Source organism: Dipodomys merriami, unplaced genomic scaffold, assembly GCF_024711535.1.
Source record: "Dipodomys merriami isolate MVZ:Mamm:240054 unplaced genomic scaffold, mDipMer1.0.p SCAF_446, whole genome shotgun sequence".
Taxonomy (NCBI): Eukaryota; Metazoa; Chordata; class Mammalia; order Rodentia; family Heteromyidae; genus Dipodomys; species Dipodomys merriami.
This window is the reverse complement of record NW_027206009.1, coordinates 843720-861330: the sequence shown is the minus strand read 5'-3', so window position 1 is coordinate 861330 and position 17611 is coordinate 843720. Positions and strand designations below refer to the sequence as shown.

Genomic DNA, 17611 nt, shown 5'->3' with positions numbered 1-17611 from the left:
TTGTGCAATTGAATTGCATCTTACCAAGGATTCTCATCACCATTTTGTTGCTAGAAAAAAACAAAACCAAAAAATGAGGCCTTAGAAAGGTCAGGTGACTTGCTTAGTGCGAGCACAGCTCTTCTGGTACCTGGTGACAGGAGAACCTCTCAGACATCACAACGGGAAGAGAAAACACAGAAGTAACGCACCACAAATGACGTCCACAGACAGAGAGGGTGAGTTCCATTATGAAGAGCTATGTGCAATATACATTTATTTTTAAAGTTCCCTTTGTAAAAACCATGTGTAACACACATGTCACACACAGACCTGGTGTCACAGAGCAGGGCACTGGGGCATGGTGGGGGCTGGGTCTCCTCAGATCCTTAGTGACGTGGGACACACCCCCGTGTGACACAGAGAAGAGCGGCTTCCAGGAATTCATGAGGCCAGAGGTAATGGCGTCCTTGGGAATGCGTATGTGTGGGCCCCTGTGTCTTCACGTGCAATTCATAGATTCCAAGCAGTTTCAGCATTCACATCCACACACACACATGCACGCACACGCAGGTACTCAGGAGAACATACATATCTTTATCACTTTAGACCCCTCCGGGATGCTCCAAGGCCCTGCTGGCCTTTTTGCTGTTCAAGAAGTTCTTCTTCCTCCTGGTGGGAATGTGCAACGAGAAGTCCGGTTCCTTGGGGTTTCTGAAGAGGAAGAGCTTTTCACCGGTGTTTAATACATCGATGGTTTCGGCCCCCGAGATGGGGATGGGTGCGGGCTCCCCAAGGGGCTCCAGGGGAAGGTGTGGCCAGCTTCCTTTCCCAGAGAACGCCGCCCTCTCTCTGATGGGGAGACACGTCTTCCTCAGTATGCTAAAGACAAGAACAGGAGATCAAGTTCCACACGATGGGCTTATCCTCACCTGCTGTGTCCTGACAGTGAGCCCTTCCTGGCCAGGGCCCATTAGAGGTTGCGTTTCCCCAGCCTGTGGTGGCCAAGCCGCTAGCGTGAGGTCAGCCGTGCCGGGGGCCTAGGCAAAGCTACACCAGGGTCGCAGAGCCTCCGCCCCTCACTGGAAAGAGCTTTTATTTTCTTTTTAAGCATTTGCCAATCTATGACAGTTTTACCCTCACCAGAGCCTCGTGAAACCTGCCATGGAAGTTAGCTAAATGTGTTTGCCATGACAGGTGTGGCAGACTTTGGGAATGTACTGGAACAAGACAGCTGGAATCCCGCCCCTCAGCTGTCCTTGCCTGCCTGGCTGGATGAACCCGGCGGTGGATGCCATCACTGTCTGAGAACCCTGCGCAACTGAAAGACGCGTGTTCTCTCGGCCCAAGCAGTGTAGGACAAGGCTTTGGCCCTAGCGTCCCTCTGGAGGCCCCGGCTCACAGGCGGAAACAGCTTCAAGGCCACCACCACAAAGTCCTGCCTTAGAGCTTGTATGAGCCTGGAAGAGGATGCGGTGCTGTGTGGCACTCCCCACCCGACAGCCACGGTCTCCAGGCAGCTGCAGTGAGCCCGGTGCCCCTCCACATCCATCAGTGCGGCCCAGGCATGTTCTGGGCTTTACCGTTGCACAGCTCCAGTTCAAGTTCCTTTATTTGGGTTGGAATTGGTTTCTTTTGTTCAATAGCCTGGCCTGACTTCTTTGGAGCTGTGTTCCGACATCTGGAACTGGATATGGGGTTGTGCACTGCTGTCAGTGGCTGAGAGCTCTTAATCACGGCCAGTCCATGCAACAACCTCAGTTCCTTGGTGTTAGCACCGAGGAATGACCGAAGGGGCGGGGCTCATGGTCCTTGGACAGCCACTGTTTCCAAAATATGTGGCCCTTATCGGTTTACCTGATGATGGTTTCTTCACCCCCTAAATCTTCTCTGCTAGAGATAATTGGTCAATGGTTTGTAGCAAGCTAAGATCATTGTGACCCTCACTTCCCGCTGGCCTCGGGGTGAGCAAAGATCACAGCCCAAAGAGGCCTGCATCAGAGGGAAATGGGTGGGAAGAGACAGGCCTGGAGGTTCAAGGCAGCCAAGGGGAACTTGGATGGTCCTCGTCTCAGGACCATTTCCACCATTTCCAGCTACACTTGTGCACTTTGAATGTGGCCTCCCCAAGCTTTTGTTTTCTGTCCCCACCTTCTGGAAGGTTCCGTGCAGCAAGAAGTAAAAGGACTTTGGGAACTATCTAGTCAAACAGCCGTAGGGTATTATTCTTTTTGGTAATTATATCCCATTAAAACCCAGCTATTAGCCAAAATAAATACAGTCGTTAAAATGCTATCACCTCCTGATAGCTACAGACTTTTATCTTTACCCTTAAGCCCAAGAAGAAAGGTCCGTGGTCTTCAGGGAAGGGTCATCTATTCCTCTTCATGGTCCCGCCCCCCCACCCCTCCACCAGGCAGCAAGCACCTGGTCCCAGCCCAGTTCCGTACCTCTCCTTCCTCTGGCGGGACCACAGCATCCTTCCCAGGCCTCTGCTCACCAGATCTGCGCGCAGCTTGCGTTCTAAATCCTGCCACCACTCCTGGTGTTTCCTGACAGCAAGAAGAAAGTCTTGTGATTTAAACACGAATAGGCTCTTCCAGTCACTAGGCATCCTAAGACCCCCTACAGGCCAGTCCCTCAGGTGACAAGGGGCTGCCACCAGGAGCCTGGAGGGTGTCACCATGGAGTATCTCGTGGCCCTGCTCGGCAGGGAGTCCTGCTCTCTGCCCTTGTTCCAGGTCGGGGACCACCGGAAGTGACCTGTGATCATCAGAATACTATCTACAGCCGGGAGCCAGCAGCTCACACCTATAATCCTAGGAACGCAGGAGGCAGAGCTCTGAGGGGCTACGGCTCAAAGCAAGCTGGGGCACACAGGTTTCAGAGTCTCTTATTTCCAACTAATGAGCCAAAAGCCAGAAGCGAAGGCAAGGCCAAGTGGTAGAGCACCATGAGGAAGAGTTCAAGCCCACGTGCCAGCACACACAAAAAATACACAAGCTGTGATGTGTACCAGTGAGAGTAAGAAGCGTGATCCTTAAACTGACATGTACAGCAGGAAAGGTGGCCCAAGGGGACAAGAATGGCCCTGGAAGATGGGGAGTTCTCTCATTGCACACACACACACACACACACACACACACACACACCAGATGCACACGTACACCACCATGCACACAGACACACCACGCTCACATATATACCAACCTCACTAACACCACGCACAAAGGCAGCCACAAACCCAGCAGAGAAACACAGTGCAGAGGAAGAAATGCAACCAAATGCCAACAACACCATGGCTGGGTTTGGAACTCCTTTTCCCTTCATGCTTTTTTCCCCAGTGGACATGCTGAACGTATGTAAGGTCCCAGTGAAGCTTTTCTTCCTAAGATCCTAGTTGAAAAATAAACTGGTCACAAAATCAGAGTCTAAAAACAAAAACTCGGCCTCCCAGTCCTGCTTCGTGGGGCCAGCGGAGTGGGATGTGGGACCTGACGACCTGTGAGGGCCCTGGGGTCCCCACAGGAGCTACGCAGGGGCAGTCCCATGACACAGCACTCACCTCCTGCCCAGACTGGCTTCGCTCTCCCCGGCACACGGAACTCACCTCCTCCTGCCCAGATCGGCCTCGTTCTCCACAGTGGGGTCTGAGTGACTCTCGCTGGCCGAGTCCAGCAGGCCCAGCAGCTGCGGCTGGGAGGCGGTGGGCAGCACCAGGCTGAGGAGCCGGCACAGCGTGGCCCCAGGTACCATGGTCATCTTCAAGAGGTAAGATGTCAGTCTCAGCTCCTACAGGAGGGGGACGGGGAGCTCACATCTGCCTCTAGATTTGATAGACGGTCATTTTTTTTTAAATTTATTATATCCTTAGCGCTTCACGTCCTGGGGTGATAAATATTTTATGGGCTCAGCTCAAAAAACATGCTCTGATTCCCAGAGCTGTCAAAAAGACACCTCTGCTTAATACCCTGGCTCCCATAGCTCGCCCTCTCCCTCCAGCCTCCCCGGCTCTCGGTGGTACCCGAGTCACCACCGCAGAAGAGCTCGTCCTTGGAGGGCAGTCCCTTCCTGTCTCCTGCTGTCTCTGTGGGGCCAGGTGACCGCAGGGTCGCAGTCTGCAGAACCTTCCCCTCCCCTCCAGGCTGCGTCTCCCCTCACCACAGCCCGGGAGACGCTGCAGGGCCCGGGAAGCCCAAGTGCCCGCAGGTGGGCACAGACGCAGCAGGGGCCTGCATCCTCTCACCTGGCTGCACAGGGTGGCAAAGGTGTCGTTCTCCATGCTCTCCAGCAAGTCTTCCAGGATGGCACTGTTCTGCTGTTCCTCCCTTACCCTAGAGAAAGGCAAATCCACGCCAGCCCGCGAGCAACTCATTGTTTACGTGGCTCCAGTGTCACAGGTCTAACACACACACACACACACACACACACACACACACACACAAACGGTGGCCTGAGACACTTGCTTTCCTCTCCTAGCCCCACATGGTGTGGCCAAGGGTGACTGCCGGATGAGAAGCCCCGTGGAACCCAAGGAACCTGCTCTTATTATCACCCTGTGGAAGTTCTGCCTTCATCCTCAAGGCCAGGACCAAGACCAACACCTGGGGCCACTTGTCCCCGGTGCAGAGCACTGTCCACGGAGGGCCCTGTTCTGAGCACCAGACCAACACCAACAGGGCCATTCCACAGGAGGCTCCCAGACACCTGGACAGGAAACGGGGCTGGGTTTCGCTCCTCGCTGGCCAATCAAAGCCAGCATCATGGCCCTACCCCCACATTTCATTGGTTCTTTTATAACCCAGTGCTTCTGTGGGAACAACCCCAACCCAAACTCCAGCAGAACACCAGTGAGTATAACACACTCCCCAACTCCCACCGGAATCAAATTAGCACCTTTAAGTATTTCCCCAGGGCCAATGCATTCAATGGAACTGAATTAGACTTTGATGTTGTATTCAGGCAGAAAAGCAAAATCAAACAGATAAAAATCGCCCATAATCTCATCAGCCAGAAATCACACCCATTAAAACTGGGTCTGTTTCCTTCCAATTAATTTGTGAGTGTTTTCAAAAAACGAATCACACTGTGCGCAGCAGACAGTTTCCCGCCCCTCCCTTCCACGTCCCTTTCCACAGTGGGAAACTAGAGAGCTGGAAGAAATTACGTCTTCCCCAGAGTTCTTCATGCCACCACAGCCAAGAGGCTAATTGCGTAAAGTTAATTGTGCGGGAAGGTAAAGAACAAAGAAGGAAGACTGGGGTGTGTCTGTCCCACAATTCTCTAAAAGCAGGATTTTTAATGCTGCACAGTGACTCTGCTCTTCGTTCTGCATGCTAGACTCAACAGTGTTGTGTCAGCCCTGTTTCTTCTGACATATGGTTATATAACACGTGAGCAGGCAGGGAGGCTGGGGGAAGGTGCATGGGACTTCTCTGTGCTATGTTGTGTGTGTGTGTGTGTGTGTGTGTGTGTGTGTGTGTGTGTGTGTGTGTGTGTTGGTATTGGGACCTGAACTCTGGGTTGAAGTGCTGTCCTTTAACTTTTTTGCTCAAGGCTGGCATTTGAGCCCTAACTCCACTTTAGCTTTCTGGTGGTTCGTAAGAGTCTCATGAACTTTCTTGCCTGGGCCGGCTTTGAACCATGATCCCTAGATCTTAGCCTCCTGAGTAGCCAACTTTGATGTTATAATGCAGTGTTGCAAGTACACAAGGTTGTCGGGGAAATGGCCCAGCCCTGGGCTCGACCTGGCAGAGGCGGAAGGGCAGCTGCTGCCCAGGGCGTGGGCCGCCCGGCCTACCTCTGCTGGTGGCGCTCCAGCAGCTTCTGGCCCTTGCTCAGGGCCTGCTGCAGGGTGTCAGCGATCTGCTTTTCAGGCTCCACCTCCCCAGGCTCGCTCAGAAGTCCAGGTCCGTCAGTCCCCCACTGCTGCTGCTGGGCCTCCTCCTGCCTCGCCAGCTGCTCCTCCAGCTTCCTCTCCAGCTCCTGCAGCTCCTGCAGATGTAGGGGTGTGGAGGGGGTGGGGAGAGGTGAGTCCCATTGCTGAGGTCACTGGACTAAAGGACAAAACCTGGCCTTCGCTGGGCGCTTGTAACCCTAGCTACTCAGAAAGCTGAGATCTTAGGACCTCAGTTTAAAGCCAGCCCAGGCAGGAAAGTCTGAGACTCTTATCTCCAATTAACTACCCAAAAACAGAGAAGCAGAGCTATGGCTCAAGTGGTAGAGCACCAACCTTGAGCAAAAAAAGGGATACACACACACACACACACACACACACACACACACACACACTCACACACATACACACACGAAAAGCAAACCAAAAAACCCACACCTGACCTTCATCGTGGTATAGCAGGGAACCTTGCGGCCGCAGGACTAGCCTTACATGGCTCTGTCCAGCTGTTCCAGCCGTGCCTGAGAGCTGTGATGTGCCTCACGCATGCCCACAGGCACGACCCTTGACCTCACGCATGCCCACAGGCACGACCCTTGACCAGCTCTGAGTCTCCTCAGAGTCCGGCTTAGGAAGCTGCTCAGTGCTCACCACACCCTCTAGGCGCCCCTCCTCATGCCAGAGTTAACGCCCACTTTTGATGTTGCTGTCCTCATACAGGATGTGACTGGGGGACATGGGGCCTGGGCCTGTGGCCCACCTCCGGTCATGGTACCCAGAGCTCCCTGCCCTCGCTCAGCACCTGACAGAGGCCTGCCCAGGTATGGTCTGGGCCTGCTGATGCAGTGAGCTCCCAAGGCCAGGGCCAAGTCTCCTGTCAGTGCCATGACTGATGGCTGCCACCTGGCACTGGTGTTCTGTCGGGCATCTGCCTGAATCCGCTGTGCATGGTGCATGCTGGGCTGTAGCAGCTGTGGCCAGGCCCACAGAACCCACGCCACAAGCTCACAGAATTCCTGTACACGGATGGTGCCACGGTGTGCCAGCTCACAGGCTTACTGTACACAGACGGCGCCCACAGTGCACCAACTCATGAGCTTCCTGTACATAGATGGTGCCCACAGTGCGCCAGCTCATGAGCTTCCTGTACACAGATGGAGAAATGCCAGCCCAGTGCTAGCAATTTTGCCAATGAAATGCTGTGGGTTCGGTCAGTCTGGGTGGCACCACGGGTTTAAAGCCGTTCCTGTTGAAATGTGCCCATCCTCGCCACTCCGCTCCCTCACACAATCCCCTGCCCACGCACCAGTCTCCCAAAATGAGTCTCAGTCATTCAAAGAGGGAGGTGCACACGATATCACTTTCTAAGGCATCATTTCTCCCAAAGTAGTTCATTTCACGCTGTATAAAATTCTCCTGAGTGTCTCACAGCTTAAAAGTTCATTTCCAGCAGGAAAGCGGTACGCACAGAATGATCCGGTTACAGAATGAACGTCTACTACACACAGCGAAGCCGGCTGTCTCCCTCCAGAGGCAAAACCAAGGGGAGGGCCACACACCCCTGCCCGGCACTGGCTGAGTAATGGCACCATCCGATTCGCCCCCACTGCCGCCAGTCCAGGACCCAGGGACCCTCCTCTTCCCGACCAAGCACAGATGGCAGGCTTCAGTGTCACTCAAAAGAGCCTTGCAATCCAACGGGGAAGGGAGGATTACATCCCGTTAGGAATCCAAGTCATGGTGGCGTCAGGACACCGGGTGATGGAGGCTGGACCAAGCGTGTGTCTCACATTCCTGGGCTCCTGAGTTTCACTCTGCCTCTGACTCATTTCATGACCTTGGACCTGACCTTCACTCTCAAGGCCTGTGTTCCCCAGAGGGAACTCAGGACAGTAGTCCACCTCCATGCTGACCCCGCAGCCGTGGATTCGGGGAGATTGCGGAGTTGCATGCTGGATGGCATTGCGCTCAACACTTCTTTCTGTAAAGCCCTGGGCTCCCTCCCCTCCCACAGGTTCATCATTTGATGCTGAATGTTAAGGCAACCTTATTGTCTTATAGGCTTCAAGATATTTCTATACTATCTTGGCCATCTTGAGTAATTTCACACTCATTATCCTACATTCTCCTGGTAACTTATGTATGAAAGCCTGTGAAGACCTAATCTGTTATTTTTGTTTCTCCTGGGCCAGTAACTTCCCCGTTCCCCACTGAGAACTCTTATTTGGCTGAATTCAAGCTGTAGAAATCTTGATTTCCCCACTGAGAATACTTATTTTTTCTGGAGAGGATTTGTCCTTTTTTTGGACCAGGACAGTCAATCAACCAACTTGGAACTGTTTTAACTGAACTGATCACCTTTAGCTGAAATGATCATTGAATGGCTGACTCCCATCTAGATTCTTTCTGGGGGGTACCAGAAACGATGGAACCAAATTCACAGGGAGACTTCGTTCCACACTGGGAGCAGGCTGGAGGCAGGCAGGTTCTGCCAGCAGGTGCTGTTCTTGCCTAGGAAAGCAGGTCTGCACATTCATCTCTGGGCCCAGGGCCTGCTGCTCCCCTAACGAGCCAGGGCTCCAGAGCTTCCTTGCTCTGTGAGTTTAGCCCATCGCAGGGCAGCTTTGCTTCCTGGGGAGCTTCAAGATTCAGAAAACCTGAAAGAGCCTGCGTATTTTCATCCATCCATTCCTGGAGGCTTTGCACTAGAATGCCTACCATTCTTATGCAAATTTGTATTGTCTTGTTTTGTTGCAGGTCCTAGACCCTGAACTCAGGGTCTGGGCACTGTCCCTAAGCTTTTGTGCACAGGGCCGGTGCCTTACCACTTGAGCCACAGCTCCACTTCTGGCTCTTTTTGGTAAGTAAATGGAGGTAAGAGTCTCCTGGGCTTTCCTGCCCGGACTGCCTTCAAGCCTCAATCCTCAGATGTCAGCCTCCTGAGTAGCTGGGCTTACAGGTTTGAGTTGTGACCCTGGCCCTACTTGCAGTTTGCAAACAGTTTTCACAGTGCAAGATGTAGAACGTTGATCAAAACCAGCCTCAGATTCTCCAGAGTCTGCTGCCGTTTTTTTAAAGAAAGAACAGGTATCACCCTGATTTTCTGGGTTTAGGGTTTGTATGCATGTATGTGTGTGCACGTGCACATGTGTGCATGCACCAGTCCTGGGGCTTGAACTCAGGTCTGGGCACTGTCACTAAGATTTTGGCTCAAGGCTAGAGATCTACCACTTGAGCCACAGCTCCACTTCCAGCTTTTTTTTTTGGGGGGGGAGGAATCTCATGGGGGGGGAGGTGGGAGGGAAGATATGGCTGGGTGAAAACAAAAGAGGAGGCAACAATGCCCAATAGGAAATGTACTCATTACCTTGTTCATGTAACTGTAACCCCTCTATACAGCATTTTTACAATAAAAAAAAAACTCACACACAAAAAAAGAGCCTTACAAACTTTCCTGCCCAGGCTGGCTTCAAAATGCAATCCTTAGATCTCAGCTTCCTGAGTAGGTGGGATTACAGGCGTGAGCCACCAGCGCCAAGCTGATTTCTGGTTTTGTCATTTATTTTATTTATTTTATTTATTTGTTAGTCGTGGGGCTTGAACTCTGGGTCTGGGCACTGTCCCTCAGTTATTCAGCTCAAGGCAAGCACCCTACCACTTGAGCCACAGCACCACTTCTGGTTTTCTGAGTGGTTTATTGTAGATAAGAGTCTCATGGCCTTTCCTGTCTAGGCAGGCTTTGAACTATGATCCTCAAATCTCAGCCTTCTGAATAGTTAGGATTACAGGTGTGAGCCACCACGCCCGGCTTGGTTTTTGTCATTTATGAGCCATAAAATCTTCACAAAAATGTCTCCTGTCACTCGTTCAAATCTCAATTCGTTCTCCTGGGAGCTGAGTGTAACAGAAACACCTATTTTACAGCACTGCTCGATAATTAACGAGGTGTGACAAAGTGCTTAATTGGAAAGCCACACAAAGTTACAGCTTGTTATTAATCGTGCTTACCTAATAACCTTACAAAGCACGGCTCCGGACTGTGTCAGCAGGGCCAGCTCCTAGATGAGGGCCTGGCCACTCACAGCTTAGGGCCCTCTGCCCACACCAGGGACACACCCGCAACCAACTATTGTAATAACAGAGAAAGTACGTGGCATTGTAAGATCTACACCTAAGGGACCTAAAATAAGTCTCAAACAGTTATTACTATAGCTAGACTGTTCTCAAAAGAACACAACACTTAGGAGCAATGGCAATATTTAGAATTATAAAATGAAATCCAACATGCTTGCATGTAGGATGTGCCTCACTGAAAGATAGTGTGTGTGTGTGTGCGTGTGTGCGTGTGTGTGTGTGTACCTGTACTCAGGGCCTGGACACTGTCCCTTGGCTTTTTCTGCTCAAGACTGGCACTCTACCACTTGAGCTACACCTGCACTTCTGGCTTTTTGATGGAGATGAGAATCTCCTAGACTTTCCTATCCGGGCTGGCTTCAAACCACAATCCTCAGATCTCAGCCTCAGTAGCTAGGATTATAGGCATGAGCCACCATGCCCAGCACCCTGTTGATTTGTGTAACAGCAGGAAAGAGGACACTGCCAATTAAATTATGGCACCCACTGGAAGATGTGCCCTTTGTGGCCATGTGGAAAAGCCCCATGTGGAAAAGCCCCAGGAGCCGCAAGCCAGACTGCACAGTGCCCTCTGTAGGTCCCCTCCCTTGGTCCCCCGCCCTCCGGCCCTCACTCACCAGGCTGTGTGACTCCAGGATCTGGGTGCAGGCTGACTTGGTCAGCGTCTCCGACTCACTCAGCTCTTCCAGCAGCAAGTCCTGGATGCTGAGCAGGGCGGTATAGGCCCACAGGGTCTCGGTGGCCCGTGCTGCTTTCTGGAACTGCAGAGCAACCAGCGATTCCGCGAAGCGAGCTTCCTGGGCCTCCAGCCGCTGCACCCTCTCCCGCAGCAATTCTCCCCGCACCTGCAGGGGGTGGACCCAACCAGACAGCAGGGAGTGAAGCCCCGAAGGAGGGCCAGAGCCTTCCACAATCAGCTCAGGATGCTGCGCGCCAGGTGTGGCTCCGGTGAGCAGAGAGGCCCTGGGACTCCGCAGGGAGCTCCCAAGATGGCGCCTCTCTGGTGTCTGAGGACACCAGGCTTCTGCAGTGAGCTGCATTCATTCCGTCTCCTATCCCGCCCTGTTGCTGTCCTGCTCAAAGCCTTCCTGCCCCACCCCATTCCCTGGGAGATGAAAGGTCCCATCCCCGACCACCCGCCCTGGGACTCCACATGACCACCCGCTGCACTCCCTGCATCATGTCTGCGCCCCCATCCTTGCCTCCCTGGGCCTCCAATTCCCAAGTTGCTGCTTGAAGCCTCCACAGCTCTGTACATCTGTCCCCATGTTCCCAAGCTCCCAGGCCACACCGGCCTCCCTGCCAGCCCTCACGAGACACAGGCTGGCCTGCTGGCAGCATCTTGCAGAGATACTGCTAGCTCAGCCTTTTTTCCAATCTGGAAAACCAGGTGACAGCCCTCCTGACAGGTTCCCATGGTAACTAAAAATAAATGGACGCCAGCCGTGGCATCAGCCTGCAGTCCGCCCTGCGTCCTCCACAGATGAGGGGTAGTCCCATGGGAAGGGGGTGCCAAGAGCCACATCGGATGACTTCTCTACAGGGGCGCTTGGAAGTGGAGCCCCTAACGTGATACACATGTCATACTGTCCCCCAACCAAGACCTCTCCCCATTGTCACTTTTTCACTGCCAATTTACAAAGAGAAATCATAGTTGTATGCTTACAAGCACTAACACATGTAAAGGAACGCAGGATGCACTAAGGGGTAGAGAAGGGAGGAAAGAGGCAGAGGTTCCATGGACCAAACCCTCACAGTGTAACTGAGCAGAAGCAAGAACTCAAGCTCTACTGCCACTAACGAGGGACCCCGGCAGTCACCAAGCCCCCGGACCTGCCCTTCCTCATCTGCAAGTGGTCGATGGCAGCACCGCCAAACACACAGGGCTTGCATCCTGAAGGACAGCTCCCAGGCCTAGGGGAAGTACACAGCCTGCCCCGTGGTGGCCCACACCTGCTGGAAACACACAATGTGCCAAGTTTGGACATTTCTACACATCTGAGCGCCAGGGAGCACCGAGCACCCCCGCGGCAGTCCTAACGCCTGCAGGGTGACCCTCCCAGGCTTCACTCTTCTGGCTTGCACACTGCGGGCACATCTGCACTCTCCAGGAGCTGTCTGGAAATAGAATACCCTGGGATGCACTGGGAGGGTCTGGCTTCTTTTCACTCAGTGCGATTGTTTAATTTTAGGGTCACACTTGGTCATCTTCTGGACTGAGCATTTCCTTCCACTCTCCTTCGCTGGTAGACCAGCTGTCATCTGTGCTGTCACTGCAGAGTTTATACTGAAGCCTGTCTCAGGCTTCCATCACGGACATTACAGCACTGGGCCTGGCTTACTGCCACACCTCCCTTCCTGGTCTTACGTGTTATTCTTGTCATACATTTTAGTTTTTCCATATAAAACTTACCTGCTGTCACGCTTACACTAGTCATTATTGTTTCTGCAGAGCAATCAATTTTTCAAAAATCTGTATTGAGGCGAAATCCACGTGTCATAAAATTACAGCTGTTTTACAGCCAACATTAGTATTCAGACTTGAGAAGCCGAAACTGTCACCACCCCAGGAAATGCACACCCTGTGGAAAACAACCACCTTCTCCCTGTTGCTACAGTTTGACTGATTCTGGATGAGTCACCGGAACTGATGCACTGAATACAACCTCTGGGACCTGATTTTTCTTTTTGACTGAACGTAATGTTTTTTAGTTCAGTCTACTTGTCGTACAACGTAACTGAAATCTTTTTATGGCTGAATAACATCCCTCTGCATGTTCAGTCCATCTGACTTTGAAGAGATTTTTTTTTACAAATAAAATAGTGATGTATTCACTTATGCAATGGCCATTTACAGCCTTCTCTATTGATATAGTTCTGAATTTACATCTGATAAGGGATCTTCTACACAGAAGTTTTTTTATTTTTTTTTCAGTTTGAGTGGAATTCTTACAGCATGGTCTGACAGAACATATCCTACACCTTCATTCTTGAAAGGGACATTTGGGGTGCAGAATTTTAGGAGACAGAACACTCCCAGAGTGAAGACATTTCTCCGCTGTCCTCTCACTGGCATTGTTGTAAACAAGAATGGTGCTGTCCACTTTAGCTGTGTCCCCAATGTATGTCATGTAGTCTCTTCTCTGGTTGAAGACTAAGTTTTTATTTTCACTTCTGTTGTGACAGTAGTGGGGCATGAACTCAAGGTCTGTGCACTGCCACTTAGCTTTTTTGCTCAAGGCTGACACTCTACCACTTGAACCACAGTTCCACTTCCAGCTTTTTGAGGTTAACAGGAGAGAAGAGTCTCACTGACTTTCCTGCCCGGGCTGGCTTTGAACCTTGATCTCAGATCTCAGCCTCCTGAGTGGCTAAGATGACAGGCAAGAACCACCAGTGAGGCCATTTTCTGGGATGTAGTGAAGTTACCTGGACACAAGTCCATCATTTCCGGCCATGTTTTTTTGAGATCCACTAGTTGGAGCTAGAACAGAGTGCAGGGGAGCTCCCTCTTTTGACGCTGAGATGGGGGGTGGGGGTGGGGGGTGTCCCACACTCGGCGGCATTTCCCAGGGCTGCTGGAAGGAGCCTCACTAGCACCATCGTCATCCTGGGCCCTGGGCCTGGGCCGGCTCAGGCACTCACTCCTCTCTCGGTCTCTGGCTGGCCCTGCCTGGCCCCGGGTGGCGGTGTACACGCCTCTCATCCACTTCCCCACCCTCATGAGAACATGGGAGGGAATCCAGCCCATCCGGCCTGGGTTCTCTCTGTAGAGCTCCTTTCATTGCTGTTGTAGTAAGTCCTGGGGCTTGAACTCGGCTCCTGGGCACAGTCCCTGAGCTCTGTCTGCTCAAGGCTAGTGCTCTACCACTTTAAGCCACAGCAACATGAACGGTTTTCTGGTAGTTAATTGTAGATAAGAGTCTCATCGACTTTCCTACCCAGGCTAGCTTCAAACTGTGATCCTCAAGTCTCAGCCTCCTGTGTAGCCAGGACTATAGATGTGAGCCACCGGGACCTGAACAACCTTCTTTACTGGCTCTCTGTCACATGAAGCACCGCTGGCTTAGTTGTCCCGGTCTCTTTGCTCTGTCTCCTCCACTTACACAGTCTGTAGCCTCCTGAGCAGCGCTGCAGATGTAAATGCAAGCCTCCCACTGGGAGGAACCACAAAGCCCTCCGTGTGCGCAGTGAGAACGCAGACAGGAGGATTTTTAGGATCCTCCCAAACCTTTTCTTTACTTCCTTCGGATACTCAATTGGTCAATTCTAACACTGTGAGATGATGTTTCTAGAGAGGGTTTGAATCCTCTAGCTCCTGGGAAATGGCAGGTTTACATTTCTGTGAGGTATTAATGACAAACTTCATTAAAAATTCAAACATCTAAAACAATAAGCGTTCATTTGCTGGAACCACATGCTGCTAAATGCTCTGAACTGGGAAATCCAGACGCCTTGGTTTCTGGTTTTCTCTGAAGCATTTGTTGCCCCAATTTCCTCTAGGCACAGAGATGCCCTCTAAGTTCCCAACAGACACAGCCCTGCCAACCAGCACTCCCAGGACCCCGAGGGGTTCAGAAAATCGCGCCCCTCCTTCTTGCCCAAGTTTGGAAACAAGTATAGCTTAATGCAAGGGACGGAGGGACAGACCTCAAACATCAGCCACACCACCAATGAATCCTGGATTGGAAAATGGGATTCAGACCCACGTCTAAACAAACCAAGTGACGCCACACGGCAGCCTCCCTCCCAGGCCCTCGTGGAACAGAGGAGGCTGCTCCGTCGGCGTCCCGAGAGACAGGAGGGAGCTGAGGTGGACTGAGCTCTTCAGTCTCACCAAGCACCAACACCTTCCTTGGACGGGATGGAGAGAGCCCAGGAGGTCAGAGGTCAGGTCCCTCCACATGGGAAGAAGGGCGGGAGGGGAGAGGGGGCCATGTCACATCAAGAGTTGTGCATCCGCTGGGTGCCGGTGGTTCACGCCTATAATCCTACCTACTCAGGAGGCTGAGATCTGAGGATTGTGGTTCAACACCAGCCCAGGCAGGAAAGTCTGTGAGACTCTAATCTCCAAGTAACCACCAGAAAACCAAAGTGGCACTGTGGCTCAAGCAGAAGAGCGCTCGACATGATCTGAAGAGCGCAGGGACAGTGCCCAGGCCCAGAGTTCAATCCCCACGACCAACCAAAAAAATAAAAATAAAAAGAGAGAGTTGTGCATCATCCAAACACTGGGAGAGAAAGGCCAGCAGGACACACTCTGGGTGTTGGTTCTCATCTGCTGGATGGGTTTAAAGAGTAAGCAGGGCGATGGAGCGTGTGAAGACTCTTCCATCTTTCACGAGGAGAAAGTGGGTGGGTGGAGAAAAAGTGGGCTGGATTAATCCTGGTGAAGAACATGGCTTCAATGGAAACATTTCCCTCCCCTCTTGATAGCCACAGCCTGAAAAATGCCACCTTGCTGCTGACAACACCGAACCATTTCCCCTCACCTCCCTCTCCCTCCCCGCACCACACCCTGCGGCTATAAGAGAGGTAACCTGTGACCTGAGGGCCAGACCCTGACCTGAGGCCTTAAAAATGTCCTTTCCTGAAACTCAAGGTTCCAGCTCTACACAAAAAGCCCCTTCGCCAGCTCCCGTCTGTCCACCCCACCTCTGCCCCCGCTCACTCCTGCTGCCTAGTAAAGAGACCTTAGTATAAGGGAGATGTGCCATTTCTTGTCCAGCTGAACTGAAGAATGACTACCCTTCCAATACACCTGTTGGCCCTTGAGTTCCTCTTTCTGATCTTTTCTTCCTTCAAACTCCTGGTACTTAAAATAATTCGCTACATTTGGTGCTAAAACCTGAAACTCGAAACACAGGACTCAAAATATTTCTTTACAATTGGTTTAAGGAAATAGTTTTGCTAAAGAGACATCATTAGTGCTTCAGTCTTAAAGGCAGGAAATTCGTTTCTATTCTTGGAAAGAGATTACCTCCTACAGTCTCCATAATCCAGTGAAAATACCTCATACAAATGAAGGGCACTGCTTTAGAGTACTCAGCACGGGTTTTGCTGATATACTTTGTTTAAAGTTGGTCTGTTATCTCTTGCATGTGACTTTAAGAACTAGCTGAGTCTCACTTTTTCTTGGAAAAGGGGAACAACAAAACAGCACAGACCACTGAGTACAATGTCCTGCATCTAGACAGCATCTAATAATTAATAACCTGGAGCTGCCTCTATTATTACTTTATTATAATCTTAGTAGTAGCAGTAGTAGTAGTAGTAATTCAATTGAATAACTTTGAATTGCTCAAAAAAAGATTCCCTTCAATGGATGAATGGTTCAAGAAAATGTGGTACATATACACAATGGAATGTTACACATCCATTAGAAGAAAAAACGATTTTTCACCATTTGTAAAGAAATGGAAAGACGGAAAAAATGATATTAAGTGAAGCCAGATTCAGAGAGACAAAGGTTGCAGGGTACCCCTCATCTGGAGTAGCTAGAATGAGCCTATACATCTGCAAGTAAACACACTGGGTGGTATGCAAGTGGTTACACGTGAATTAACTGAAGTAGAATAGAATTCAAACAGTGTGATATTTTTAAAAGACTCCATCAAAGCCTAACAAAATCAGCACCAGGAAATGAGTACATGCAAGGCGGGGGGGGGGGGGGGAGACGTAGGGGAGTGTGGGAGAGCGCCGTTAAGTTCATTGTACATATACCACAAAACTAAGAAAAGTAAGGGAAGGAGCAGGTCAAAGGGGCATTGCTGAAGGGTGACCAGGAAGCATGGTATTCATAAACCGCTTTGTTTAATGGCACCGCCACAGTACAGCTACTTGAGATAATAATTAAAACATAATAATGGGTTGCAACATTGAGTTGTTTTCTCCTGCCTTTTTAAATGGTTGCTTTGTAATCATGTAACATATGCATGCTGTGACAAACATTAACGTGGGCAATTGCTGGTGAAGAGACAGACTGAAAAGAAGCATCTGTTTTCTTTAAGGCCGAAAGAAATGAGGGAGTGAGATGGGAAGCAAAAGTAGTAACAAGCCGGGCGCCGGTGCTCACGCCTGTCATCCCAGCTACCCAGGAGGCTGAGATCTGAGGATCGTGGTTCAAAGCCAGCCTGGGCAGGAAAGTCAATGAGATTTCTTATCACCAACAAAAACCACCGGAAAGGGGCTAGGAAGGTGGCTCAGTGGTAGAGCACTTGCCTTGCATGCATGAGGCCCTGGGTTCGATTCCTCAGCACCACAGAAGCAAAAAGAAAAAAAGCCGGAAGTGGTGCTGTGGCTCAAGTGGTAGAGCGCTAGCCTTGAGCTGAAGAGCTGAGGACAGTGCCCAGGCCCAGAGTTCAGGCCCCATGACCGGACCCAAAAAAAAAAAAAAACCCCACCAGAAAACCAGAGCTGTGGCTCAAGTAGTAGAGTACTCGCCTTGTGCTGGAGCTGAGGGACAGCGTCCACGCTCAGAGTTCAAGCCCCACAACTGACCAAAGAAAAAAAGAAAACAAACAAAAATTTAGCTAAAAAATAAAAACATGAATGAAATATGAGATAAAATGTAGGCTATCTCTCATAAGTAAAGCAAAATGA

At 51.1% G+C, this 17611-nt stretch overlaps 1 protein-coding gene across 3 annotated transcripts in view; it reads right to left on the bottom strand.

Annotated features, from left to right (window-relative positions):
• Positions 1 to 223: 223 nt before the first annotated feature.
• LOC138808189 (limbin-like) overlaps positions 224 to 17611 on the bottom strand; it is a 54976-nt gene continuing 37588 nt past the window's right edge. For all 3 annotated transcript variants that reach the window (XM_069994156.1, XM_069994157.1, XM_069994154.1), the window contains exons 17-22: positions 10627 to 10854; positions 5780 to 5973; positions 4226 to 4313; positions 3590 to 3771; positions 2430 to 2531; positions 224 to 861 (exon numbers count right to left, since the gene is read on the bottom strand). In XM_069994156.1, the coding sequence (XP_069850257.1) occupies positions 585 to 861; positions 2430 to 2531; positions 3590 to 3771; positions 4226 to 4313; positions 5780 to 5973; positions 10627 to 10854 (1071 nt within the window). In that variant the 3' untranslated portion in view covers positions 224 to 584. The remainder of the gene's footprint in view (positions 862 to 2429; positions 2532 to 3589; positions 3772 to 4225; positions 4314 to 5779; positions 5974 to 10626; positions 10855 to 17611) is intronic.